This window comes from Phalacrocorax aristotelis, chromosome 8 (genome assembly GCF_949628215.1).
Source record: "Phalacrocorax aristotelis chromosome 8, bGulAri2.1, whole genome shotgun sequence".
Taxonomy (NCBI): Eukaryota; Metazoa; Chordata; class Aves; order Suliformes; family Phalacrocoracidae; genus Phalacrocorax; species Phalacrocorax aristotelis.
The window spans coordinates 33,401,088-33,428,674 of NC_134283.1; the positions used below are offsets into that span (position 1 = coordinate 33,401,088).

General features: G+C 54.8%; 3 protein-coding genes across 4 annotated transcripts; 2 read left to right on the top strand and 1 right to left on the bottom strand.

The window, feature by feature from the left end:
- Nucleotides 1–117: 117 nt before the first annotated feature.
- On the top strand, nt 118–15,466 carry LOC142061382 (histidine--tRNA ligase, cytoplasmic). Of its 2 annotated transcripts, XM_075102342.1 has the most exons (13): nt 118–284; nt 1,166–1,255; nt 3,118–3,237; nt 3,434–3,529; nt 4,102–4,227; nt 6,363–6,470; nt 7,980–8,078; nt 10,666–10,759; nt 10,915–11,042; nt 11,145–11,387; nt 12,876–12,992; nt 13,772–13,918; nt 14,958–15,466. In XM_075102342.1, exons 1-13 carry the CDS (start codon nt 207–209, stop codon nt 15,015–15,017), a joined length of 1,506 nt encoding a protein of 501 aa, XP_074958443.1. In that variant the 5' UTR covers nt 118–206; the 3' UTR covers nt 15,018–15,466. The 2 variants fall into 2 exon arrangements, with proteins under 2 accessions (XP_074958443.1, XP_074958444.1); XM_075102343.1 differs by lacking the exon at nt 11,145–11,387 and having other exon boundaries at nt 132–284.
- Nucleotides 15,467–15,680: 214 nt separating this feature from the next.
- Nucleotides 15,681–19,952, top strand: DND1 (DND microRNA-mediated repression inhibitor 1). Its single transcript, XM_075102344.1, has 5 exons — nt 15,681–16,045; nt 17,160–17,277; nt 17,398–17,859; nt 18,595–18,993; nt 19,271–19,952. The coding sequence occupies exons 1-5, from the start codon at nt 15,827–15,829 to the stop codon at nt 19,285–19,287; spliced, it is 1,215 nt and encodes a 404-aa protein (XP_074958445.1). The 5' UTR covers nt 15,681–15,826; the 3' UTR covers nt 19,288–19,952.
- A 4,404-nt stretch (nt 19,953–24,356) lies between these two features.
- WDR55 (WD repeat domain 55) lies at nt 24,357–27,534 on the bottom strand. Its single transcript, XM_075102130.1, has 8 exons — nt 27,314–27,534; nt 26,828–27,154; nt 26,596–26,696; nt 26,430–26,517; nt 26,067–26,246; nt 25,841–25,940; nt 25,588–25,757; nt 24,357–25,423 (listed from the first exon to the last, which is right to left on the bottom strand). The coding sequence occupies exons 1-8, from the start codon at nt 27,532–27,534 to the stop codon at nt 25,105–25,107; spliced, it is 1,506 nt and encodes a 501-aa protein (XP_074958231.1). The 3' UTR covers nt 24,357–25,104.
- Between the last annotated feature and the right edge of the window lie 53 nt (nt 27,535–27,587).

A 27,587-nucleotide genomic window follows, 5' to 3' on the forward strand; every position in this document is an offset into this window, starting at 1 on the left:
ACGCTTGTGCATTTATTTGAGCGCCGTGAGGCCAGCAGTATCCCCAGCCGCCGCGTGGGCTGAGGCGCGGCAGTGCGCGATGGCGGCAGGGCGCAGGCGCGGAGCGGCTGCTGTGACAACGCGCGGGAGCGGCAGTGCGCAGGCGCAGCCCTCGCCCTCCGGCAGTGCGCGGGCGCTGCGCGGTGGCGCGCAGGCGCGGAGTGGTGATGGCGGACGAGGCGGCGGTGCGGGCGCAGGCGGAGGCGGTGCGGCGGCTCAAGCAGGATAAGGCCGATCCCGACGAGGTGTGGCTGGCCTCAGCGCCCGCGGGCCCGGGAAGGGGTTGGCGGGGTTTCGGGTACGGGGTTGGGGAGGGAGGGCGCGGGGGTTGCTGGGAATGGGTGCTGGGGGAGGACTAGTATGACTGGGAGACTGGTGTGACCTGGCCTAGGGAGAGGGGATTGGGGCACTCAGGGTGTTGCGATGCGGAAGAGGGGTTTGGGGGGAACTGGGGGTACTGGTGCTGGGCTGGAAAGAGGGCTGCTGAGGTGATTGCGGTGTGGTTGGGGTTGCTGAGCTTAGGGGGAGGGTGCTGTGGGGAACTGGGAGTACTGGTGTAGGTGTTGCTGGGCTAGTGGTGGCGGCATCGGGAAGAAGGGTGTTTGGGAGGCTGGGAGTATTGGCCTGGGCTGGGGAGTAGAGGGGCTGAGGTGCCTGGGGAAAGGGTTCAGGGGAGACTGGGAACGGGAACTGGTGATACTGGTGTTAGACTGGGGAGAAGGATGCTTGGGGATGTTAGAACTGGGAGGAGGATGCTGGAGACTTCTGATGCAGGGGTGCATGTAACAGGAGCTGGTGGTGGTGGGCCTGGGGCTGGTGCAGAGGCTGGTAGGATGGGAGCTGTGGGGACTGGGGAGGCAGATGTTGAGGGTAATGGAGCTCGTGGGAGTCAGAATGGTGGGGTGTTGGGGGTGCTGAGATTGGGGTACTTGTAGCAGAAGTGGGGAGTACTGGAGAGGAGCATGGAGCACCCCTCTAGTTGCTGTGGAAGGCTGGGAACAGTGCATGTACTAGGGCTGGGGAGTCTGGGTGTACTGGGAATGCTGAGGGTACTGGGGAAGGCCTGTGGGCTGGGCCTGCAGGTAGGCTTACACACACACACACACACCCCCTTTTCCCTCATCAGATTGCAAAGGAGGTGGCGAAACTGCTGGAGATGAAGGCGCAGCTGGGGGTAGATGAGGGGAAACACAAGTTTGTGCTCAAGACCCCGAAGGTAACTTCCCCTAGCGCACGCACTTGCATGCATCTCTGTGCACGACTTGGTCCTGTGCACACACACGGCAGCCCCCATACATCTGTGTGTGCAAAAATCTCAGCACAGACTTGCCTGTCTTTGTTCTCATTTCTGTTTCCCTTTTTGCTTTTTGTAGCAGGGGAGAGAGGGATGTAAACGTCCCTGACAGCATGCGACCCAGATACCCTACTAACTTAAAGATTTTTCTGGTGCTTCTGTGACAAGCCAACAACTAGCTGGTGTGGTCAGGAAACTAAATTCACTTTTAGTCAAGCTTTATGGTAGCTGCCCAGTGTGAGAGGTTATATATCTGCTTGGATTGCACTATTTGAAGTAAGGTTATGACTTACATTGCCCTGATGAGTTTAGGGTTAGGACTCTTCAGTTCTTGTAGTACTGACCCCACTAGTGCCTGCAGACATTGGCTTTCATGGATCACAGATCCTCAAGTTGGTCCTGTTCTTTTGTAATGTGGACAGAGTGCACAAAGCTGCTGGTAGGTTGGGGGAGCACAGAGTGTTGCCAGGTGCAGCACACTGGAGTGAGGTTCATTGTGGGGCAACCGCAAAGCATAAGCCATCCACAGAAGGCCAGACACCTGGCAGTGTTTGCGAGGAATGTTCAGCACATGTTGAAATGCCGGGAGCAGGAAAGGTCTCATGGCTTTTGATCTTGCTTTAGTCTGTGGAGATGGGTAATCCCGTTTACTGAGCAGGTCTGGCCAGACCTGCTGACATTTTGTGTCCTCTTGCAGAAAGACCCTTCAGGGGTAGTCTTTCATTCTCCAGCCCCCTGAGAATAGTGTCCATAATGCAATTTATGCTTAAATTTTTTGTAACCTGAATGTTTCATCGCTAGCAGCTGACCAGAAATCCAACTGCACTTCCATGTTGTGGCACGAAGACAGTTAAGAACGTTGCTCACAAATAAACCAGTTTATGTTAATGCCACTGACTTAAGAAATGCCTCAAAACTGTCTCCCTTGTCCATTTCCATGTTTTGGTAAATGTAATTGTGATGTGAGGCCTGGAAAATGGAAGGGTATATCACTGTTTAAAGATGTGGAGAGGATTTTGCAGTTCTGTGAAGGCCAGGGAAACATAGCTTGGGTACGGCTGAAAGCTGCTCTTTGCTGTGCGACCTGCAGGTGGGGTGTTGCGAAGTACCTGCTCTCTGCTTCCTCCTGCCTAACTGCCAGTCCCTAGAAAATGAAAGTGGGAGATCTATTTAATTAACAGTGATTTATGCATTGCTGAGAGCCTAAAGGTGGTCATCAAAATAATTTAGTGACTGAAAAGAGAGTTAGAAGAAACTAAAAGGGAGCACATCCTTGTTAACAGTAGGTGGGTACCTCACAGGTATTATGCTTTGAAAAGATGATTTCTCTGTGTGTGTGTTCAGAAATTGTAGAGCTATGGGTTTTTCCACGGTTTCATAGTGTGCCTGTCCTCTGATTCCATCTCTCAGGGTGGCTCATTGTGCAGGGGTCTGGCTAATACGTCTGAATCAGAGCTGTGGACGGACCCTAGCTGTGCTGTCATGCTCAAAATCACTGAATTCTGACTGTTTAATCTGTGTTTATTTCCTGCGTCATGAAACTACTGACTTAGATTTAGCTCTGCAGACCATGGCAGATCATGTCTGAGCTGTGTCCTGAAGTTTTTTTACTGTTTTTTTGGTGCTGCTTTTAAGCACGTCTCCCAGTATCTAGTATCTGGACCTGATCTCTCTGGTTTTGTTAGCAGGATGATAGCTTCTTCACTTTGCCTCTCATGTCTGTCCCTACTGCATGCATCTCACCTAATGTGTCCTTTGCTGCTCTTTTCCTTATCTCACCCCAGGGTACACGGGACTACAGCCCCAAGCAAATGGCCATTCGTGAGAGAGTCTTCAATGCCATCATCACCTGCTTCAAGCGCCATGGAGCAGAAGTAATTGATACGCCAGTGTTTGAGCTGAAGGTGAGTGAGGACACAGCAAGGTGGCTGAGCTGGTGGGGTTGCAGGATTGCAGTTGAAAGCTTGTGGTGTGTTGAGGGCTGAGTTTTCTTCTTCCACCTCCTAGGTGTCCTCCCTTTCTCTCCTTCTTTTCTGTGTGGTCTAGGGCTCATCCCCTGTCACTAAAGATGCTGCTTGTTTGTGTTTCCTTTTGTTGTAGGAGACGCTGACAGGGAAATATGGTGAAGACTCGAAGCTCATCTATGATCTGAAGGATCAAGGAGGAGAGCTGCTGTCCCTGCGCTATGACCTGACAGTATCCTGCCACAGCTGGTGCTGAAGGGTTTTGTCACCTTTGCTGCCCTCCTTTTGGGACAGTGCTGTCCAGAGGGCAAGGGAGGAGGAGGGAAGACAGTGTCTTGGCTCTGACGCTGTACCGACAGGGAGAACGTGAACAGGTAGTGTGGTTCAGTGGGTGCAGAACCCTTGCTCAGTTATTTACTGTACATTGCTTCTGTTCAGCAAAGTAACGCTTGTATGTGGAGATAAGGAAGATCTGTGTTGAGTGAGGTTTCTCCCACAGCAGGGTACCCAGGCTAGGCTGCTGCGGTGCACAGCTTACATGAGGCTGAGATCCAATCTAAGGTGGTGCTGGAGGATGCGTGTAGGGACCCTTTCCGGCAGCGTGTGTGCGCTGTGTCTTGGACAGTTGTAGAGACCCTGGGGAGCTGTGGCAAGTCGAGCTGTCTCTTAGCAGTTGCTTTGCCCCATGTGTGTGTACCACACTGTGCTGGGTTTGGGGAGATAGTGAGGACCCAGCACTGCCGGTGACTGATAACTGGGTGGAGTGATCCCTCCCTGTTCCCATCCTTAACTCTGCTGTCTCAGGTGCCCTTTGCTCGCTATTTGGCGATGAACAAGATCACTAACATTAAGCGCTACCACATTGCTAAGGTGTACAGACGGGACAACCCAGCCATGACCAGGGGCCGCTACAGGGAGTTCTATCAATGTGTGAGTTTGGCCATTGACAGGGATGCTGCTGAGTGAGGCTGTAGGCTGGGCAGTGCTTGTGGAGATGTAGCTCCATAAAAACATAGGACCAAAGGCTGTGTTACCTTGCAGTGCCTTCGCTGTGGCTGTGGAAGGCTCAGGAGGATCCACTAATCTTCTCCTTAGTGTGCCGTTATGGGTGTGAAAAACAGCTTGAGAGTGAGGATGATGGCTGTGACACACGCTGCTGGTGTATAAGGGAATTTTGTAATATAGCCCCCAGATGCCCCAGGTATCTGGCCTGCTTAGTACTGTGGAGGAGGGCAACTCCTTGCTCCATCCCACAGTGCTTGCCAGCCTGGTGGAGAGGAAGAATTTCCTTCTAATCCCAAATCTGGCAACAGTGGAACTCCTGGGTGTTCACAGGACACATGAACCAGGTGAGTGAGTGACACAGCCATAGCATATGCTACTTCTGTCCTGTGCTTAGTCAATCTTTATTTCAAAGGAAGGGAAGAACCCAGAGGCCAAATTACAGAACAGGTAAGAAAGCAATTTCCTTTGTGGCTTTCTCAGATGAGTATGGTAGCCCTGAGGAATGGATTTGTTCCGCTGTACTAACACAGCCCCCAGGGCCTCATATTGCAAACAAATTCCTGTTTGACAATATTCCTGCTTCATCATACAACCCCTGTGGTTACCTTCCAGATCCAGCTGGGTGAATTCCCATTTCCAGACAACTTGGGGTCTTTGCCTCCTGTCTCATCTAAAAGACTGTTCCAAGATCTCACTCCTAGGATAGCTAGAAATAGTCTTACAATATCCAGGCTAAACTTTCTTGTGTCTGATAGTTTACTTCTCCTTGTGCCAGTGCAGCTCTTTAAATGGTAGCTGTCATTCCTTAATGTGGATTCTTCCCTTTTCCAGATAAACATTTGGGAAATGTTTAGAGAAATCTTCCCCTCCTTAGGCCACATAAATCAAGCTTTGTTACCTTTTCTCCCTGGAGATGCTTTGCTTCTTTGCTCAGCCTAGTAGCTTTTTCTGCATCTTTTCTTAAATATAATTAACCAGCCCTTGGTTGGGTTTTTTCAGTGAGATTTCACCTGTGCCCTGTACAGTGAGTAGCAGCACCTTCCTGACTGTACCAGACCTTGCCCAACTTCCATGGGGATTGCATCAGCCTTTCTTGCACTCAGCTGATTGGGGATCGACTGATGTGATCTCTTCTCTTTCCTCCTCCATTGCCCCAGTTTATTTTGGAAGCTTGCTGAAGCCATGTTGAAACATACCCGCTTAATTAAAATTGTTGTTGTACTCAAAATCTCATTGAAGACTTTGCATTTGGGGATTCATAAATGGGAGTTGAATGTCTCTTTTTGCTTCTGTGTTTTATTTCTCTCTGAACACTGATGTTGTCATTGCTATTTTCCAATCATGGGGTACCAGCCTATTAAAACATCTTGCTGTTGGGCTTTAGTTCTATGTCCTAGTTCATGTGGTAATCTCTGGTGGAGACCGCTCAGGCTTTCTGATTCCTTTTTATGTCCTGGCAGTTGAAATTTTGGTTTTGTCTAAGTTGGGATTGCTTCTCCTGTCTTTCTCCCTGATCATTAACTTGATTGGCATGTGTATTAAAAAAAGAACATCCTAAGAATCAAGGTGAAACATCTGACATCTAGGACATATTAAAGAATAAGTAGCTTTCTACTCCCCTTCCTGGTTCCTTTGTTCTATTTTTTTTACTGCTGATGATTGCTCTGCTGTCTCCTTTTTGTTGTTTTTCAAGGATCTCTGTTTCAAAGTGTATCATACAGTAAACTGCTGTGTCAGAGGCAGGGAGCAGGTCACACACCTCCAGAAGTACAAAGCAGGGAGAAGCAGAATGGCTTCTTGCAAACTGTCTGCACTGGCCACAACACAGTATACAAACTCTTTGCAACGCAGTGGACGTGAGAGCACTGCTGCCTTTGATGGAAGAGGTCATAACCCACCCACTGTCACTTCTAGATTGTATTGGCGAGGACTAGTGCTCCCTTACATTCCATTTCTGTTGCTTTTTGTAAACAAACTGCTGTTAATAGCAGAGTTGAATCTGTATTGCTGCGTCCGTGCCAGTGCTGCTGAATTGCTCCCTGCTTTTTCCTGTGCCCCAGGATTTTGACATCGCTGGCCAGTTCGACCCGATGATTCCTGATGCTGAGTGCCTGAAGATCGTGCACGAGATTCTGAGTGACCTGCAGCTCGGGGACTTTCTCATTAAGGTGAGAGTGGGTGGGTTTCTCTGTGCCACAGTGGGAAGCAGCAGTCATTATTGTTGTGGTTTTACACAGCAGCACCTGTTCCCACTCTAATGCTCACTAGGGCCTGACCCAGAAGTTCATCCTGCCTCTCTGCCTCCTCATAGTGTATATAGTCAAAGGCTGGACCTCAGCTCAGACTTGCCTTTAGCTGGGAATGCAAGGAGGCTCTGTTAGCTGAGTTCTGAGGCTGCAGTTGGCCGAGTTCTCTCTAGCACTAACCACAGTCCCCTGCAAAACATCCAGCATTCAACTAACCAGATGACTGTCATATTCACTGCCTGAAGTAAAACACAGGCTGTAGCCCAGGATCCCTGCTTTTGTCCCAGCTCCCAGTGCCCCATTAGTAGGCACATCTGCTCAGTGTGTGTGCTGTGTTGTCTGCAGACTCCTGTCTTCCCACCAAGTCCTTTCTGGGGTTGAGGCCAGAAGAAAAGTCATGCCCTACTGTAGTTTGAGCTTGCTATCTGCTTCAAAACACCTCTGTTATCTCAGTGTGGCAGCAAATGATGCTGGGTGTGCATGTCAGGCGGGATAGGCAAGGGTATATAGCAGTAGGAGAGTAACGAGTAGGAATGACTGATGTGTAGGAGGGTGGTGGGATCTCTGAGAGGGAACAAGAGAAGGGTTGTTGCTGGGCTCTGCAGTGGAGGTGAGCAGTGCCAGCTGGTGTTGTGCTTCTGTGTGCAGCCCCCACTGTGTAGGGGGGGCAGTTACCTGCCCTTGGACCTGTCTGGGATGAGCTGAAGAGCTATGCACAGGAACTGCCTGTCAAGCTACCTTGTGTTTAGGCAGTGGTGAAAGTGGATGCCTTTGTGGATGAGAAGGCACACTTGTAATGGGGAACAGCAGAATAACCTGCCTGCAGTTATTCTTGTCTTCCATGAGCCACTGACTGGTTCATGTTGATGCTGGAAGATCATGAACTCCTGAGCAGTCTTTGTTTCTGTCTAATTAAGATGTTCTCACTACCAATGGAAATATTGAATCCAGCTGACCCTTTGGCCTCAGTTGCCTACTATTACAGAGCATAATTGAGCTATGGAATTCACTATACTATAAAAAAAAAAATCCTTAGCGAGGTATTACCATGATCAGATGTTCCTTTGTTCCTACACTGAGAGAGCAGGGTAACACACTGAATTAACCTTCTTAGTCTGTGGTCTGTTCCTGAGCTGTTTTGACATGTCCATGAGAGGACTTGTAGGCCCTGTTGGTGTCTGTGGCTCTACAAGGAGAATTTGATAGCTCTTCCCAGGCTTGGTAGGAGTCAGGTGTGCTAGTTGGCATGCTGTGGGCAGAGAGGTAGTTTAGCTCCCCAGCAATGGGAGAGAGACAGAAATGGCAAACAGCAAAAAATCTCGTCAGCCATCTGCTAGTTTTGCTTCTATGCTCGAAACTGGAGAGGAGAAACTGGCACAGCTGAAGCATCTGTTTGAGTTCATAGTTGATGACTTGCTCCCTCTCCCCAAGGTCAACGATCGGCGCATCCTTGATGGGATGTTTGCAGTTTGCGGTGTCCCAGACAGCAAGTTCCGAACGATCTGCTCCAGTGTTGACAAACTGGATAAGGTATGGCCTGGGCTGCAACTGCTGTTGCTGGAGTTTCAGTCAGTCTCAGTCTCTCTGGGCTGCTCTTACCATGGTCCATGACAACTGGCTGGAAAATGCTGATAAACGTTGAATTGTTCTTGTCCCACCCTTTCTCTGGAAGGGAGGCATGCAGGGCACAGCAGTCACATAGGAAAACTGGATCCTATCTTTCTTCTCCAGTATCCCACGAGGTTCTGACAAATGGAAAGGTGGGTGGGATAAATGCTCTTCACATGGGAGGTTCAATATCCCAAACCTTAGCCTTCTTAAGATGCTGCTGCTTATGAACCAGGATCATGAAAATGTGCCCCCAGACTGGGCCAGGGCATTGAAAAGCCTTTTCAAATGCATCAGGCTCAGTTGGGTGGTGTGAGGAATCACAGTTGTGTTCTGGAATCATAGAACAGCCCAGATCAGAAAGGATCTTGAAAGACCATCTGGTCCAACCTTTACTAAAATTTCAGACCTCAGTTGCAAGGTGAGTGTGATGTAAACAGTAAATCTCTGTGGTAATGCAGTAGAGAAGTGCAATCGTAAGTGATAGTCTGTAATCATGATTTGTAACACAGTTAGGCTGCACGTGACAGGGCTGAGTTTAATGGAAATCAACAGGTGAGTAGGCTGCCACAGGTTGTCCAGGACCCTATTCATAAGTACTGTCCTGCAAGCTAGTGCTGTTCTTGATTGGCAATATGATGTCTAGCATCCCTGCTGAGGACACAGTCTGCAGCATGTGTATATTGCCGGCCAGGCTGTTTCAGCACGATCAGGGCACCACTGGACAGTGTGTGACTTTGGCTGTTTGCAGAACCCACAGGGGGTGGTGAGGAGCAGCAGGGAGACACCAAAGAGAGAATGAGGTGGACACGTATGGATGAGGTTTCTGTATTTTACCTGGAAGTAGAGAAAAGGATTTAGAGTGAGGAGGAGTAAGAGATCAGAAACACAGACTTGAAAAATAACCTCAGCAGCACATTCCTGCCTCCTGGGTAGGGGAAGGCTGGTTTGTTTGGTATCGTGCAGCACTGTGTGCCCCCACAGCATATCTTTACACTCATCTGCGGCTGCCATGAGCGCAAGCATGTTTTGCTAGGGACCAGGCTCCTGGGGGCTGGCCTGGACTGTGCAGCAATTTAGCAGGGCGGACATGGTCACAGGCACAACACGTTGCTCAGTTCCGTAATCTCTCTTCCTGGTGCTCTGAGACGGTGGTAGCCCATCCCACGCCCCTGATCAGTTCATTTATACCTCTGTTCATTTGGGCATGTAGCACAGGTACTTTTATAAAACATGCTGTGTAGACGTTGCTGTTTGTATGGTTTATTCAGGTTTGGTATGACACAGAACAGCCCCCTCTATGTGCAGCTGCTGCTGTAAGACACAAGGCAGGAGGTACCCACAGGTTTGTGCTCAGCAAGCTGCCTTGAGAGCACCGGCTGTTGTGAAGGTCTCTAAGGGATTCAGGCCCTTATGTGGCCCTTTGGGGCCTTTGACTGTAGACCCTAGTCAGATATAAAGATGCTGGAGATCAGCCTATAAATGTGTATACAGTGCTCCACTAATAGCTAAGGAAGAGGAACCTTAAAATGAAGTGCAATCTGAAAATTCAGTTTTCTTGGCTCGGGATCCAAAGTAGAATTTGGAGGTGAATTTCTGTGTGTGTGTTGAGTCATGTGGGGGACACTGGGCTGACTGCTTAAAGGAGTGCTCCTAATATTATGTGAAACCCTGTTAAAGTGGCCTTGTATCTCATCTCGTGTGTTCACATTGCTTTGTTCAAGTATGAACTGCGTTTCCCTTTGGAGGCCTCGTCTGACAGTCGAATGAAGTCAGCTAGAGGAAGTCCTGTTAGCAGTGAGATCTATTGCAAAGGCATGACTAAAGTGTAGGTTTTGGGGTTATGTATGCATAGAAAAGCAATAGGAAGGGAGGATTGGGCTTTATTAGAATGGGATCATTTTCTTGGTTTTGTATTGAAATGCTGTGATTTATCTCAGTGCAGCTGGGATGTGATCAAGACTCTGGTTCTCTTTGACCCGTTGGTCAGTGGCAAAACTGCAGTGTATTCTGCTTACATTGGGTGTTTGCATCACCCAGCCATCTCCTCACACCTTTCTAGGTGGTAGACGTGACCAGCAACAATTTCTTGACTGGTGTTTATGACTGAGTACCTAACCAAGGAAAGCATAGCAGCAAGACATCTCCCAAATTTGGTGCTTTTACAGTCCTGATGTTTGATTCTGGCCAGAAATCAAAACCAAATTATTTGTCCCAGGGCTTCAAGTTTTTGGACAGCTGTGCTGACTGAAGAGTTGGGATACAAACAGACACTGCAGAGGTACAAGAAATGGTGTTCTGACCATCTGACCATGCTCCAAGAGCATTTGGTTTGCTGCTTCTCTCACACACCTCTTAACCATGCTGACACCGATGGGGTTCTGTTGTGTAAAGATCTACTGAGGACAGATGTGTCTGTTCATCTGTATTGGGCAGAACCACCAGAGACCTTCCCAGGAGAGACCACATCCCTGGAGCAATGGCTGATATTCTTCTCTTCCCTTCGCAGGTGCCTTGGGAAGAAGTGAAGAGCGAGATGGTAGGAGAGAAGGGGCTCTCTCCCGAGGCTGCGGATTACATCGGGGAGTATGTCCAGCTTCATGGTGAGCACTGTGGGGTCGAGCCCGTGGCCTTGTTCTTCTAGGCCAGGTAGGGATGGCCAACAATGAGGGGTGCAAGGCAGTGTACACGGCTGGCCGGGCCCATCATTGCGGGTGCTGCTGCACTGGCATACTTGAAGCATGGCATGTTCCCACAGGTGGCCTGGACCTGGTCGAGCGGCTTCTCCAGGACCCAAAGCTGTCCCAGAACAAGCTGGCCAAGGAGGGGCTGGGGGACATGAAGCTGCTGTTTGAGTACCTGACCCTGTTTGGCATCACAGGGCAGGTGAGGAGGCGCAGAGGCAGGAGGGGGTGCTGCTCTCATGGCCGGGCAGCCTGGGCCCCCCACAAGTGCACCCAGTGATGGGGCTTCCCTTGTGTCCTGCAGATCTCTTTTGACCTGAGCCTGGCACGGGGTCTGGACTATTACACAGGGGTGATCTTTGAGGCTGTCCTGCTGCAGCAGGAGAACGACCATGTGGAGGAGCCAGTCAGTGTTGGGAGTGTGGCTGGAGGCGGTCGCTATGACGGGCTGGTGGGGATGTTTGACCCCAAGGGACGGAAGGTGCCCTGCGTGGGGGTCAGCATTGGGATTGAGCGGATCTTCTCCATCCTAGAGCAGAGAGTGGAGGTAGGTGCCTTTGGTGCTCAGTTAAGCATGGAGAAAGAGCAAGGACTTACATCTTTCCCATGTACCCACAGTCCAGCAGATGTTAAAGTGAGTCTTCCTTGCTGTCATCTTTGATGCAGAAGCCAACCAGGCCTCTACTGTGCCCTGCAGGAGTCAGAACTAGGACATAATGTCCAATTTTCTCTGGCCTGGGAGATGATCTCTGGGGCTCCCACTGGAGACAAGACGTCCTCTTCCAGCAATCCTCAGACATGGCTTGTTCAGCTGTAGCTGGAGGGGGCCCTTTAATCCTCAGCAGTACCAGGTACCCAGGTCAGGTGCCTTAGTGCTCCCCACTGCATTAGGCATCCATGTGACCCCACATCCTCCTTGTGAAGGCAGCACTGCCCTGCAAGGCTGGCAGGGAGTCAACAGCCTCACATGTCTACTCATCCTACCGAAGGCACTACAGAGACCAAACAGGGATTGGATGTCCAAGGGCAGGTAACACAGTACCTCTGGGGGTTTGTCACATACCTTTTTCCTATTCCCCCCTCCTCAGGGTTGCTGTACCAATGTGGTGGTCTCTGTCCCCGTCAATGGGTGTTAAATAGGTCTGCGTAGGCTCCCAAAACACTGCTGTACATTTCCCTGCGCCAGAGGCCTGTTGTGGGGAGTTCTCCACATCAGGTCGAAGTGCCTTACTCCTCTGATCTCCCCTTTGGGCACTACACTCAATATGTGGGCTGGCAAAGCCACCTTGCCATGTACAGCCTGTGGGGAGTTCTCTCTCTGGCAGCCAGACACAACTGGGATTTCTAAGTCGAAACTGAATTCTTCCCCTACCACCTCCAGTCCTGGCCAGGTTTGTTCATCTGCAGGTGACCTTTTAAAGGCTCCTCCCTTCAGTGAAAGCAGTGTCAGGAAAATGCCACTTTGAGTATCCGGCATCTGCTAGGCGAGCAGGTGGCTCCTGACAGCACTAGAGCATCTTAGCTTGCTGCTGTTAATCCAACCCGTAGTTAGCAGCTCAGCTGTAGAGCAGGCAGCTGCCTCTGTCCAGCTTCTGCCGGGCTTGCTGCTCCTGAGCTGCTTGGAGCAGATATCTAGGAGGCCCTTGAGTGTGGAGGAACATTCTCTAGGCAGAAGCTGGCAGGGAAGTTGCTCATTCTCAGCACATCCTCCAGTCTGCATGTAACTGCATGTGTTAAGCCCCCATCACGGAAAAACCACAGAAGATGAGATTCAGCTCCAAGATGGGGTCTGTGGGGCCTCCCTGACTCTCCTGAGTTTATGCTCTTCATCCCACTCAGCCTGTTACTCTTCACTGATAAATTGATGGGTCTGGCGGGGTCACCTGGGGAGGCATGGTAGTGTTGGGTTGATGGTTGGACTTGATGATCCTAGAAGTCTTTTCCAGCTTTAATGATTCTACGACCCATCCTGCTCATAGGGTCTCAGATATCTCTGTATGTCTGTGGCATCTTCTGAGCCTTGTCCCCTCTCTAGGCCTCTGAGGAGAAGATCAGGACAACAGAGACACAGGTGCTGGTGGCCTCTGCCCAAAAGAAGCTCCTTGAAGAGCGGCTGAAGCTCATCTCTGAGCTGTGGAATGCTGGAATCAAGGTATGACCAGGTGATGGCAAAGTCAGGAGCTGCCTGGTCCACCCTCTGTGCCAGGAATGCACCAGATCTGGCTTTGCTTTGGGAGGAAGGAGTCATGGAGAAGGTGGGCAGTAGACTGCCTTCCTGAACGGAGCCTGCCTCTTCTTGGTGTCCCGAGATAGGTGTTCTCCAGGAAGGGCTGGGCAGCATGACTTGGTTAGCCCTGTAACAATGCAGAGGCTGCTCTGTCTGTTCTCTCAGGACAGATTCCCAAAACAGACAGCACTCCAGACCCTGCTGCACGGCAGCTGGGATACCATGCTGCTACCAACAGAAAGCAAAAAAAGCTGCAGAGCCTTGCAAGGCAGGGAGAGTGGGCCAGAGGGGAGCTTGGGCTGTTTTCTGCAGGCCGAAGGCAAGCTGTGTGGCAGGGCCCTGCTCACTGCCTGCTGTGGGCAGGCTCCCTTCCTTGCTCAGTGAAGGAGAATGCCTGGGTGCTCTGCTAGCATCCTGACCCTGTAGGGGCACCACAGGTGTCAACTCTGGTCTGATATGGACTAGAGCTAATGACCTGGTGCTTTCCCAGGAAAAGCAGTGTCTTGTGAGAACTTTTGAGCTGTGTTGCATCACTCATTAGCTGTAATGCCCAGCCTTCTCCATTAGCCTATCTTCTCCCCCCAGCACACACCCCCAGGCTCACCAGATGGCAATTAGCAGACTGGCCCAGCAGTGCCTGGTTGAGGAGGTGCAGAGAAACAGGGCAGTACTGATCATGGTGTTGTGCTCTGGTTCTCTTCTAGGCGGAAGTGCTGTACAAGAAGAACCCCAAGCTGCTGAATCAGCTGCAGTACTGTGAGGACACAGGCATCCCTCTGGTTGCCATTGTGGGTGAGCAGGAGCTCAAGGATGGAGTCGTTAAGCTGCGGGTCGTGGCAACCAGGGAGGAGGTGAGGCCTGTGGTAGCTTGGCATGAGGGGAGGGGGCTACATAACCCTTCACCCCAGCTCAGGCCAGCCCTCCAGACCCATCTGTACCCTGCTCTGCAGCAGTGCCATTAAGTTGTACATGGCAAGGTGGCTTTGCCAGCCCACGTTTTGAGTGTAGTGCCCAAAGGGGATATCAGTAGAGTAAGGCACTTCCACCTGATGTGAAAAGCCTCCAAGGCTTAGTAAAGCTGCTTACACAGAAGGTGCAGTGAGGGGAAGGCTCTCACACATGCAGTAGGCAGAGGGGCGCAAGCCAGGGCTGGCAGACTTGAGGTGAGGCCAGTGGACTGATGGTGGTGGCCTTGTGGGTGCACTTTTGGAGACTGGGTGAGGTGATTTTCCTCAGCCCCTCTTGACTTGCTGTGGAGCACATGCCCTGGTGTCAGTTTGCCACCAGGCCCCCCTATAACAGATTCTCAGGATTTTATACATTGGCTTCCTCGTTAGTTCTTTTCAAGCAGTGGTTTCTCCAGGGGCTTCTGTAACAGCTCACGTTCCAGATTCTTGCCCCATGCAGTTTCCTGAAGCCATGGAGCACTGTTGTCTCTAGCTCTGGAGGATTTCCCATCACGTGGCCTCCTTGAACTCCCAGCTATTCCTCAGGAGCCTGGAACATGGAGGGGCGATTCAGTGGGCTGTATGGCTTTCTGTCCAGGGCATGGGACCATTGCAGTCCTGGCAGTGCCCTTTTGGAATGATTGGCACCAGTGGTGATCTATCCACTCGTCTTGGTTTTGGAACCAGCAGGAGAGCAAGAAAGAGCTTTTATGATCATTGGGAAGGAGAGGGTTGCAGGCAGGCTCTTGCTCTTGCAGGATCAGCTCTGCGTGTGCTGCAGCCCGCTCAATCCCCGTAGAGTGACTGGTGACAGCACCACGATATGATTTCCTGAGCCAGAGCCTTGAATGCAGTGGGGGCCATCCCTCTGGGACCAGAGAAGGTCACGATACATCAAGCTGCTTGTGTTGTGTTGAAGCAACTTTGTGCTCCCCCTGTGTAGGTCAACATTCGCAGGGAGAACCTGGTTGAGGAGATCAGGATGCGAACGAACCAGCCTTAGACCCCTTCTGGACCCGTCTACTCATTTGTTGGATTCTGGCTGACAGATTTTCTCCTGTAAATGCCTTCACCAGGCCATGTAGCAGTGGGTGTGGGGTCCGGGAGGCCTTTGAAAGCTGTATTTATTCTTGTCTCGTGCCCTCCCTTTCCCCGTGGGAGCAGAGAGGCTGCACTGACTTCTATGACATGCCCTGGCCCTCGAGTGTGTCGCTGGGAAGATGTTTGCAAGTGGCTCTGGCAAATGCCGCCTCCTATCTGCTGTCATTGCAGTGGCGTGTGGAGCCCCCGTGCTGTCAGCAGCCCCTGGGGTCTTGGCTGCAGCTTCTTGTTCCCATCGCTTTGAATAAACATCCCACCCTGCCTCTCTGCTCTGCCTGCAGGGAGGTGACCTTATCCCAAGTGAGATGTAATGGTGCTGCTCCCAGAAACATAATAAATCTGTCTCTCCCACTCCATGGCTCCTATCTCTACTTTCCACTTGGGGCTGGGATTCACTTACCTGCCTTGCTCAGTAGAGCTGGTTTTTAAATGTCACTGTGGATATTTCTTCAGCTGCCGTGCTCCCTCCTCCTTGCCTCTGGATCTAACCACTGCTGCCAACCCCTGTGCCACGTGCAGAGCAAAGCATCACCGGTCAGGCCGGAGCTCCCCAAGCAGCCCCACAGGGGCTCCCCGTGCCCCAGGCATGGGTGAAACTGGTCCCCGGGCCTCCTGCGGGTGGCTTGGGGTGCCCTCTGTCCCCAGCTCCCCTCGCTGCTGACCCACGCATCTCTCCTGGCTTTGCCCCCCAAACCAGAGTTTTTATATCCCATGCCCCACGGCTTCCCCGCGTGGAAGGGTGGCAGGAGGGGGCGCTGGGGGGCTCGCTGCACCCCGGCAGCGGGCGGGCGCTGCCGGCGGGGTCTCCCCCTGCCCCGCCCGGGGCGGAGCAGTTGCGGCGCCGTGGGCGGAGCGGCGGCGCTGGAACCTTCCAGAGCTCGGCCCGGGCGGCGAGGAGGAGCGGGGACGGCGATGGCCACGGAGGCGGAGGTGAGTGCAGTCGGGGGGCGGCCCGGGGGTCAGGGCGCTGCCGGGGGCAGGGGGGAGCCCCGGCACGGGGCACCTCCGTGCGTGCCTTCCCGGGGTGGGGGGGTGTCTTTCGGGGAGACCCCGGGGCCGTCGGGCGGGGACCGGAGCCCCCATCTAGGTGCGTTGCCTCGTCGCGGAGCGCACCGGCGGGCGGCGCCGGTCCCGACCCCGGTCCCATCCCCAGCCGGGGCTGGGACTTGTAGCACCGGTGCCCCGTGGAGACCGTGGGGGTGATGATGAACCCCGTTAGCACCTAATCGGTGGCGACTGCGGGCTCCGCGGGGCAAGAACCGGGTCCTGCCTCTCCCAAGAGCCCGGGCACCTCTCCGCCCCGCACCCCCCTGTAGGGGAGGACACGGAGGTCCCCTGTGCTGGGAACCAGCTCTGGGAGCTGTAGAGCCGTAGCAGGAGGCTTTGTGGTGTGCGTGGCTGGTGTTTCTGCACCCTCTCAGCAGAGATTTCCCCTATATGGGTCCCCACCTTCATCCAAGGGTGTTTTCTGGTTTTCAGGAAAGATGAAGCTCCTTGGAGATAGAAAGGTGGCACCACCTGCTGATGCACCTGGAGATGCATGAGGTGCAGCCACACTGCATTGTAACCTGAACTAGTGTTAATCCCACTTAGTGCACAGTTTCAGACTTTGCAGTACTTAATAAGCTAAAACCTGGTTATGTTGCTACATGGATGGTGTCTCCAGACCTTCCTTGATGTCCTCAGAAGCCCAAGGAGATGCTGGTAGAAGAGAGTTGGCTGCCTTGGGGTCCAAGCCTGTCTGGGATCTCACGATGTGATGGGTCACCTTGGCTCTGTGCTCCATCCACCTCTTGCAGTGCCAACCACCTGCTGCCTGTGTCTTGTTTTTCAAAGCCCTTGCAGGCATCCACAGGGGAACTGTCAGTGCCCTTGTGCTCTGTCAAGTTGCTGAACTTAGTTATGGGTGTTGGGGTTCAGCATTTGTTCCTCCACGTGTTGGCTGGTGCTAGGCCTTGCAGTTGCTTCATGGGGTTGGGATGCCCCCGGTTGGGAGGTTGGAAACTCTTTGCCTAGACAAGCACCAACCATCTCTCTTCCTCAGATGTGGACCAACAGTATCAACCAGGCCAATAAGATGGCCCTGCTTGCCTGGGCCAAAGAAACTGGCATCGACCTGGTGCAGATCAATGGGCAGAGGCGATATGGTGGCCCCCCACCAGGTATGTGAGAAGAGCATCTCAGCACCATGGTGCCCTGGGAGCATGACATGTAGGGTGCCCTGCAGGCATGGAGGCGAGGTGGGTCTCACACACATATACCATGTTGCTGTGTGCCTGCAGGCTGGGTGGGCGGTCCCCCGCCGGCTGGCACAGAGGTGTTCATTGGGAAGCTGCCGCAGGACATGTACGAAAATGCATTGATCCCGCTCTTCCAGAGTGTGGGGAGGCTGTATGAGTTTCGCCTCATGATGACCTTCAGTGGGCTCAACCGGGGCTTTGCCTATGCGAAGTACAGCAACCGGCGCAGCGCCAAGGAGGCCATCGCTGCCTTCAACAACTTTGAGGTGCGTGAAGGCTGTGCCATTGTGGTGTGCAAGAGCACAGAGAAGCGTGAGCTGAGCGTGGACGGCCTAGCCACCTCAGTGAGCCTGCGGGAGCTGGAGGCCGTGCTGCGACGGGTCACAGAGGGGATCCTCAGTGTCACCCTGTATGCCAGCCCTTGCCAGAAACGGGCCCAGCTTGCTGTGCTGAAATACAGCTCGCACCAGGCTGCTGCCATGGCCAAGAAAACCCTTATGGAAGGTAAGTGGAAGGCTGGGGTGCTGTGGGATGCTGTTTGGGCTGGTCTTCGGGTATCTCTGAGAAGGAACTGATAACGACCTCCAGACTCAGCTGTGAGGTGACCTCAGCCTTGAGACATACCTTGTTCTCTCCCTGTGTCCCATGGGACGCCCACTGTCCTCAGTGGGGCTGATGCCCAGCAGTCCTTGTGCAGACCTAGGGGTAAAGGGGCTGCAGCTCTTCAGGCAGCTGCCTGCTCAGAGCAGAGGCATCACCAGTCCAGGGCATCCAGAGCTTTGACCAAGTTATTAAACCCTCCTGATGGAGGTGCCCTACTCTTCAACACCCCGTCCCATGATTGCACTGCCCTCCAATGGAATGTGTTTCACAGACATCCAACTGGAACCTCCAAAGTCCTGATTTGTAGCCATTTCTGCCCCAGCTGAGAAGCATTTGACTTTCATGTCTTTGCATGTGTCCCTAAAGGCAGGCTGCCCCTAAAATACCCTGAGCTTTGCAGCCCTGAGCCCACCTTGGGTAGCAAAAGGAGATGGAGAAGCAACCGCCCTGTGGCTGCGTGAGGGGTTATGGAGGGAAGGTAAAGGATCCTGTGCAGTTTGTACACTGTGGATCAGTGCTAAACCACCCGTGGGGGTCGCTGTGCCAGATGCTGGGGGATGGGACAGGGTAGGATGGGGTGTTACTGGAGGCCTGCTGCATGAGCATCTCCTGCCAGCTGCTGCTGGTCTCTCCTAGGGAACATGAGGCTCGGTGGGGTGGAGATGAGGGTGGACTGGCTGAACCCTGATCTGAAGCAGAAACTGCAGTTGTGCGAGGAGAAGCCATCGTCCATCCAGGTGCAAGGGGGCAAGTGCCTGAGGGTCCCCAAGCAGGCACCCTTTCATCTGTTACTGCACAACGTGCTGGACCACCTGAACACCCTGTGCCGAAGGCAGTACCTGGGGACGCCCCTGTTCCTCACTAAGCGCATCCAGGCAAACTCCAATGGGTGGCTGCAGTTCTGGTGCCGGGTGGTAATCCCAGGGTGCCCTGTGCCATTCAGTGGAATCACGTGGGTCCGGCAGGATGGGCCAGGCAGGAGTGGGCACGAGGAGGCAAAGGTTGCAGTGGCGCTGCAGATTCTCCGGATGCTAGGTGAGTCTCCACACGATGTTGATTGCAACCCCCTGCTTTTCCCAAAGTCTTGGAGCATCTCCTGGGAGTGTGGAGCTGTGGCGCTTCTAGTGCATGAGGGGACCCAGCCTGGCAGGCAGGGCTGAAACACTGTCACCCCCCTGCCAAATGTGACCCAGGAGGCTCTGAGCTACGGGTGGGATTCCTGGTTGGAAGCAGAGGATGCAATGGGAGGGGGTTTTGGGGTGCTGCTCCCCACAGCACTGCACAGAGCCTGATGCTTTCCTCTCTGCTGCAGGATGCCAGCTGACATAGGCAGCTGTTCTGCCCGAATCACAAGTTGAACCTGAGCCACCAGCTGTGGTGCCACCGGCCGCAGGAACACTGTGTGAGCCCTGCTGGGGACCTGATCCTGTTCTAGCTTTGCTTTGAGTTTGTTTGGGTTTGTTTTGAGAGCCAGCTCTGGAGGATAGGGCTGCTGGCCTGGTCCGTGACGGCTGCCCTGTCCCTGGCCTTGGGGACTGTTCTGTTATTTGAGGATTTAGGTTTACCTGACCAGTTTGGTTTCTTTTAAGTTGTTTTGTGTTGCTCTGCTGCAGTGGAGAGGCCTGGTGCAGGTCTTGGGAGAAGCAGCAGCTGCTTGGAGAGACTGCCGGTGTCAGATGGGGCGGTAGAGGGGACATAGGGGCTGCCTGGGCTCACCAGGGGACCATCTCTCTTCTGCTGGCATGCCTGCTTCCTGGGGAACAGCCTCATGAGGACAAGGCCAGACACAGGGACTGCCCTGTTGAATGGGATGTTCTATGGGCAGATGGAGCTGCTTTTTAATGAGGGGAGTGTCTGTGGGCTCTTGGAGGGGCAGGGCTGTTGGTAATGCAGGGAAGCAGCTGTGGGATTACCAGCTGTCTATGAATGATTCCTTGGGACCAGGAGGTCTGGCTGCATGCTGTTCACTTGGTATTAAAGTAGCCTGAAAAGTACTGGCTGTGTCATGTTGTCTTTTGCTCCTGCACCCTCAGCTCCCTGCCTGGCCAGTGCCATCTTGGTGCTCTCCCTCAACACCAGAAGCCCATCTTCTCCAGCAGCAGGAGAAGGAATGAGGTGGGACTTGGATCCATCCTGTAGCCTTCAGGCTCTGGAGCCACAGCCTGCTGGGCCCCTGAAAGCAGCATTTGCTCCTTGTAGGAAGCAGCAGTCCCTGGCACCCACAGTTTTGTGTCCCCAGCTTCTCACCGGGGTCTTTCCGACTGCTTCTTGGTATGCTCCAGGTTCTTCCGAACACCTCCTGATGAGCCCCCAGTGAGCTTTGAGTGCCTGTGGGTACACCTCTAGGACATTGTAGCTTTTATGCTTGTCTCCAGGGCCTCCAAGTGCCTTTCAGTGTGCCCAGTGGTCTAAAAGTGGTTTCTGATGAACACTGGGGGCTTTCAGGGCATACCTGGCTGCCTCTGAGTACAAAGCTCTGCTAGTCCCTTCTCCTGTGTAAAGGACCCAGGTGGTCTCCAAGAGCATTTCTGTGCTCGCTATGGTCCGCAAGTGCCTTCTGGCCCACTTAAAGGGGGTTCAGTGTGCCTTTGTATGCTGCCCAGGTGCTTCCAGGTACTTTGCAGTGCAGCGCCAGGGGACTCTGAAGTGCCTTCAGGTGTCCTCCATCAGCCATTCTGTGCTCAACACTGATGAACCAGTGCCTTTTGTAGTGTCCCAAAGGCCTGCCAGAGCTTTGGTATGTGGCCTAAGATGCTCTGAGTCTGTTTGGTGCTCCTTGAATGGCTCTGCTTTCCAAGCTCTAGCATCACCTTCTGACAAGCATCTGGACCCACCAAGTCCCTTTGGCAGCACTGAAGTGTCATCCGTAGTCCTTTTGGAGATTCCTCAGGGGAGATCCTCCAAGACCCTTTTGGTGCACCCTCAGGTGCCTTTTTGTACTCCCCAGAGGCCTGTCTGTCCCTTCTGATTTACACGAGGACTCTCACTGTCTGTGCACCTGCAAGAGCCTGAGTGAATTTTGGTGTCTTCAGTGTTTCTTGTTGCACTGCAGGGGCTTCAATGTGCCTTTTGTTGTGACACCCTCCTCTGGGACCTCCATGGGCCATTCTGTGCCTCCCAGAGGTCTACCAGTACCATTTCAGGCACCCCAAAGGCCTCAGGGGCTATGCGGGCCCTGGAGATGTGTCCCAGCCTTCGTGTGTCTCAGGACCACATGGGAGTCTGATAGCCCAGGAGCAGGGCTGGAAGAATGGTCACCTCAGCTCCCAGAGCAGGCAAGTCTTTTTATTAGGGTAGTCTGGAATGAAAGACACAAGCCCTGCCTCAATGAGTGCCCTGGAGAGAGGAAATCCCCCTCCCTGGGAAGCCCACCCATCTGCATCCACGGTCAGCAGTACCCACCACATGCAGATACACCACATCTTCACAGCTATCTTATGATGTAGCTACAGAAACATCCTTGCTTTATCTTCATGGGAGGAACCTGGACATCCAGCTGGGCACTGGTGCTGGTGAAAGGGGGTGGTACTGCTTCATCTTCCTGCCAGTGGTCTCCACCACTAAGGGGCACTTAGTGGCACTTACAAGCCACTAAGGGGCTAGGAGCACCAGTATAGCCGAGCAGATTTGCTCATAGTCCAGCTCCTGGAAGAACACCTGAGGGGAGCTGCCAAGGGTGAGAACTGTGGCATAGAGCAGCCCTGGACCACAGAGGCCAAGGGACTCTGCCGATGAGAAATCCTGGTGGCCACCTGGGTGGAGGTAGTTGTGAAGGTAAAGGCTCCATGGGACAGATCAGAGCTGAAGGGTGAGGAACAAGCAGCCTCACAGGGGAAGGGTACTGGCAGAGCTGATGTCTGAAAGGACTATCGCCAAAGGCACAGGGTCCTTCCTGTTACCATGGCCAAGGCTGGAGTATCTTACCTCGAGGATGTTGATGTGCAGATGTACCAGTGCAGAAGATGGTGGCATGGGTGTTGCCACAGATTTTCTAGGGGTCTGAGGCAATGCAGACCAGGCTGAGCAAGGTCTCAAGAGGGCAGCATCCAGCAGATCTTCAGTGCCAACACCAAGGCCAACCTGTCTTTCCAGCTGTGGCACAGGTGGGCAACAGAGACCAGGCAAGAGGGAAACTGGCTCAGCCACAGCAGAGTGTGGCTCCCAGGGACACACCTGCCAGGCCTGGGATGGCACCAGGGACCTGCTCCAAGCCTTGACGCTGGTCCTGGACACCCCAGGTGTGCACTGGTCCTACCCCTCAGCTGAGGCAATGGCATGGGACATGGCCTGCATGATCTGCTCATTCTTCACCCTGAGGTCATAAGTGTGCAGGTGGGCATCCTCATCCATCTGGTACTTGCTGATGGGGATGCTGGATGACTCCCTGGGCCAAGAGGCAAAGTTGAGCTGCACTGGGGCCCAGACTGTAAATTTTCCTCCTGCTGCTGGTCTGAGGTGGAGCTGCAGAGATCAAGCTGCTCATCACATATGTGACTGAAGAACAACTGCAGGCAGGGGAATTGTCCAGCTCAACTGTTCCTCCCCAACTCTGCCCAGCCAATACCTTGTGTGTCTCCATGTCCATTTGGAAGGTAAAGCCAAACAGCATGATCTTGGCCATGATGGTGTTGAAGAGGCAGGCAGTGAAGCGGCAGCACCAGTGGTCGTTGAGCTCGAGGACCTGGCAAGAGGTGTGGCAGCAGGTCAGGCCAGGAGCTGAGCTGCCAGTGCTGAGCCACCGCCAGTAGGTTGAAACCTCAAAGACAGACCAGGTTGAGGACATCTTTCTGGAGATGGCTGCCCCCCAAGCCTGTTCTAACAGAGCACCATGGCCAGACCCATGCCAGCTGGGGACACCACAATTTCCCTTAGGGATGGTGACATTACAAGCCTCCACCCCCAGCGTCCAGAGGCAGATGACAAGCTGGAACAACCCCACTGGCTACCAGGGATGATAGGAGACAAGCCAGTTGCAGGTAGATCTGTCCCACCAGGCTAGATGGTGTCCTGGCCTTAAGGCTGGTGTGGACCCAGGAATCTTCCTTGTGCTTCTTGGGACAAAGCAGCAGGGACAGCCCGAGTGTAGTACATGGGCCCAGGAGGGGACACCCACAGGGACCAAGGATGAGGGCCCCACCCACGCTGCCTTTGAGGAAGCACTTGGTGATGTGCTGGTCCACGCTGATGGCGTGGGCCACTTCCTCCACCTTGGTCCCAGCCACCTCACCCAGGACGCTGATGGAGTTGGTGCTACTGATCCTCTGACCCAGGAGCATGATGGCAGCCTGGGCAAGGGCAGTGGGTGAGACCGTCAACTGCATGTCCTGTGCTGGCTGGAGGACAAGAGCACATACCAGCTTGGAGAGTCCCAAACACCACATACTGGGTTTTGGGCACTCAGTGCACATAGACAATGCTGAGGAGCTTTTGCCCCTCAGGTATCTCATTGCCACCAAGGAGGACACAGTCAAGGGTCTTCACATCAGAAGTGACCATGCCCTCAGCCGGGACCTTGACAGGATGTGGGGGGCACAAGATAGTGGGGGAATGCTGTAGCCCTGCACACCCCTTTCTCCTGGTCCATGCTGCCTGTCGGCTGCTAGTGAGATACATGGGCCATGCTCTGCCACCCCCTAACCCATGGTCTCCCAAGGTCCCTGCCTTGCACCGGGGCAGGTTGGACATAGCATTGGCATTAAAGAGCCATGGATGCTTTTACTGCTTGCACCAGCACTGAGCTATTCTTGTGCTGGTTTTGTCTGGGATAGAGTTAATTTTTTTCACAGTAGCTAGTATGGGCTATGTTTTGGAATTGTGCAGAAAACAGTGTTGATAATGTGGAGATGTCTCTGGGCAGGAGAGCTGGGTGCTGGCAGTGACCCCCTTGCTGCACCCAGAGCCTCGCTTACCTGGAGGTGCCCAACTGCTGGACACATCTGCCTCCCCAGCCCAGGGCACTGCTCAAAGGTGGTGTGCCACAGCTGAGGGGCTGTGGGGAAAGTGCTGCATCTGGCCAGGGCCACTCTGCAGATGCAGATGTCATCCGGTCAACAGGCTCCCCCACAGCAGGGGAAGGTGGTGCTAGTCCCCTGCCCTGATTCATGCTGCCTGCAGTCTCCCCAGGCTACCAGCCACCCTGCCCAACGGGGTCCAGCCAGTGCCTGCTGCTTTGCCCATGGCCAAGCCAAGCATCCCCAGCCACTTGGAGCAGTGGGGGAAAAAAACTCTGGCTCCCTCCTAACACCAGCTACAAGTCATGACACCCAGGCACAGTGCTCTCCCCACTGCCAACCCCCCCACCCCGCCATCCCCAGTGCCCTGCAGGCAGGTCCTGGATGTGCCCAGGGATGTCAGGGAAGTTCGGCTGAGCCAAACCATTGGCACAGGGCACCAGGAAATGAAAGGCACTGGGTTTATTTGTAACAGAGCTGATGTCTAAATTAACAAAGGCTGACACACCTGCTTGGACAACAGTGCAGGCACAGCGAGGGCCAGGCAGGCCCTCACTAGATGGACCCGTTTGCCCAGGCCAGGCACCTGAGGGCCCCATGTCACCCCCCACCCCAAACAATGCCCTGCCTCACTCCCCCTGCCCGCCCATCCCAGGCCCCCAAATAAACCAGCAAACCCCAGCCTTAGCCACACCCACACCGCATCCCTCTCCCCCAGGGCTGCATCCCCACCAGGGACACCCAGCCACAACCCCCCCATTATCTCAGAGCCATCCCCCACCATCCACCAGGATCCTCAGTTATGACCCACCCCTCCACCAGGGACCCCCAGCCACATCCCCCATCCCTGGACCCCCCACATACCAGGGACCCTCAGACATGATGCTCCCCCAGGCCCTCTCACCAGGGACCCCCAGCAAAGTACTCAAGTACCCCCTGCATCCCGGGGCCCTCCCTCCCCCAGGACCCATCCTCCCCCCCTCCCCAACCTCCCCTCACCCTGGGACCACCCCTGGGATCCTTCCTCGCAGGCTTCCCACGTCCCATAAGTGCTGCCCACCTGGTACAAGGAACCCACTGCAGTGTGACCCCCGACACCCTCTGTGCCTTTAGGCATGCTGAGGGGAGGCAGCATGGCAGCAGCACCCCTGCCCCGGTCCAGCCCCGACCCCAGCCCCTGCCCAGCCCTGACCCCTCAGTCACTGCTGTCACTGTCACTCCCCGCTGCCTCTGTCTCTGGCTCAGCCTTGTCCCGCAGATCGGCGAAAAAGTCCTCGCCGCTGCCCACCGCCTTGCTGCTGAGGGCCCGCAGCGGCCCTCCCTTCTTCTTCTTCTTTCTGTAGTCATCTACCACCAGCCCCCCCAGGGTAGAGACATTCCAGAACTTCACCTTCTGGTCGTGGGCACAGCTGGCCAGGAGCTGCTTGCCCGGGGCCACCGCCAGCTGCTCGATGGGCTCCCCCAGGTGCTGCCCAACACAGCCCAGGACCCGGTTTGGCAGGATGTTCACTGCCCTGGGGACAGGGGGAGCCCCCATGAGGACCTTGGAGGGAGACAGCACCCCAGTCCTCCACAAGCCCACCCGCCTGCACCACCACGGGCTTGGTGCGCCCTCCCTCCCCTTGCTCTTAACCAAGGCCAGTCTTGTCCCACAACCTCCCCGCCCCATCCGCCTGACCTGATGACTCCATCCAGGGACCCTACACATATGATGCTATCTGTGATGGGGACCATGCAGTCAACGGACTCGGCCCTCAGAGCGAAGCGGTCGCTGGCAGCCCCAAAGCCATCCCAGTTGAAGAGGTAGATGGTACCTTCGCTGGAGCCACACGCCACTTTCTTCCCCCTCTAGGCAAGATGGAGAACAGTAAGGCAGAGGCAAAACAAGAAACCTGGAGCATGGAGAGGGATGCACAAGGCCCATTACCAACCTTCAGCAGCACAACAGATGTCAGGTCTCCATTCTGTGGCTCCGAGAGCAGCTCAAAGCGCCGCCTCTTCACATTGAAGACACCCAGGGTGCCATCACCGCTACGGAAGGTGGAAAACAGCATGTTGTGAACATGGGACACAGCGCAGGATGCTTCCCCCAGGCCTAAGGGAAGGCCCTGCATGGGCACGGGGAGCCCAACCCTGGCATCATGGAGCCCCTGGTACCTGGCAGTCAGCAGCATCTTCCCGTTACCATCCACAGCCATTGCGCTGATGTACTCCTCCTGCTGACGGGCCTCCAAGATGGTGTCCCCCTTGCGCAGATCCCACACCTTCACCGCCCCACCGTCGTCACCCGTGGCAAAGACGTAGTTATCGATGGGTAGCACGCAGTTGAGGGCTGAGCTGCAGAGACCCCAGCCCCACACTGGCACAGTCACAGCTCAAGCCACAGATGAACAGCTCCCAGAGCACTGAGGACGATGGTCCGGCCTCTGCCTGCCGGGCTGAGGGCTGCATGGCCCCAGCAGGGGAGGGGACACTGCCCCAGCAGTCACTGCCCAGGACAAGCCGCCTGTGCACACCTACCTGTGGGCCTTGGGGAAGCGTGTTTCCAGCCGTCCCTCCTCCACCATCAGGACATGGATGGACTTATCCTTGGACACGGTGAACAGCTCTGGAGAACCGCATCAGTGCTCCCAGCCCCGGCGTCCCCCGCCGTGCCCCGGTGCCACCCCATGTCCCCTGTACTCACTCTGCCCATCCTGGGAGAAGGCCACGTCCCGGCATGACTTGAGGTGATGCCCCGAAGACCAGAGCTGCCGGTTCTCCCCCTCGGTGCAGGAGTACGAGTACCTGCCAGCACCGGGTCGGGGCTCGCCGGGGCCCGCGAGAGGACAGGGATCTCCGATGGCCGGTGCCCAGAAGTTTCTATACCGAGGACCCCACGCCCCACGCCCCGGTGGAGCCCCCACGTCCCCACTCACAGGTAGACGTCGCCATCCACATCCCCCGCCGCCAGCAGGGGCCGGGCCGGGTGCAGGGCGATGGCGTTGGCTGTCGCCTCGAAGCAGATGTCCTCGGGGGCGTCCCGCAGCCGCGGCTCCCTCCCCGCCGGCTCCGAGTACTCCTGAGGGAGAGCGGGGCGGTGGGGCCGGGGCCGGGGCCGGGGCCGCGCTGCCCCCCACGCGTGCTCACCTCCGCCGCCGCCATGCCGGCTCCCCGCGCGGCGCAGGCGCTGTGCTCCTTGGCATAGCACCGCCCGCTCATTTGCATGGGGCCGCGCCGCGGCGGGGCTACCACGCTCGGGCTGGCTGTAGCCCAGCAGTCACTTCCATGTTGCACAAAGCTCGATGTGTATCGGTCCATGGGCCCATTTTGCCGGGATTCGCCCCGGCTTTTCCTGGCTGCCTCATTTTTTTCCTGCTTTTTAGCTATTTGGCAGTGGGACCCCCCACGGGACACTTCCTTACATCCGAGGGGAGGGGGCAACCAGGCACTGCCAGTGACCGGGCGCCACTTCGGCCCCTTTCAAGAGCTGGGGCTGGCAGGGCGCCCCGAGGTCCTGCCCAGGGCCCCATCGCAGCCAGGGTCCACCAGCAGCATCCTTGTCCTTGCCCAGAGGAGCTATTCCATCTCCCTGCTGGCCCTGCACAGTGGTGAGCAGCTTTGCCTCGTACTGGCCCCATCGCATCCCCCCTGCTGCTGGCTGGGGGTGGCTGCCGCTCCCAATGCCACGCACAGCCC

Coding starts and splice junctions, on each gene's coding strand:
- LOC142061382 (XM_075102342.1), top strand. CDS start 207: ATGGCGGACGAGGCGGCGGTGCGGGCGCAGGCGGAGGCGGTGCGGCGG. Junction 4,228..6,362: donor ACAGGGAGTTCTATCAATGT/GTGAGTTTGGCC, acceptor CCTGTGCCCCAG/GATTTTGACATCGCTGGCCA. Junction 8,079..10,665: donor GTGTTGACAAACTGGATAAG/GTATGGCCTGGG, acceptor TTCCCTTCGCAG/GTGCCTTGGGAAGAAGTGAA.
- DND1 (XM_075102344.1), top strand. CDS start 15,827: ATGCCCCACGGCTTCCCCGCGTGGAAGGGTGGCAGGAGGGGGCGCTGG. Junction 16,046..17,159: donor CGATGGCCACGGAGGCGGAG/GTGAGTGCAGTC, acceptor TCTCTTCCTCAG/ATGTGGACCAACAGTATCAA. Junction 17,278..17,397: donor ATATGGTGGCCCCCCACCAG/GTATGTGAGAAG, acceptor GTGTGCCTGCAG/GCTGGGTGGGCGGTCCCCCG.
- WDR55 (XM_075102130.1), bottom strand. CDS start 27,534: ATGCGATGGGGCCAGTACGAGGCAAAGCTGCTCACCACTGTGCAGGGC. Junction 27,155..27,313: donor GTTGCCCCCTCCCCTCGGAT/GTAAGGAAGTGT, acceptor GCTGGGCTACAG/CCAGCCCGAGCGTGGTAGCC. Junction 26,697..26,827: donor GTGGATGGCGACGTCTACCT/GTGAGTGGGGAC, acceptor CGGTGCTGGCAG/GTACTCGTACTCCTGCACCG.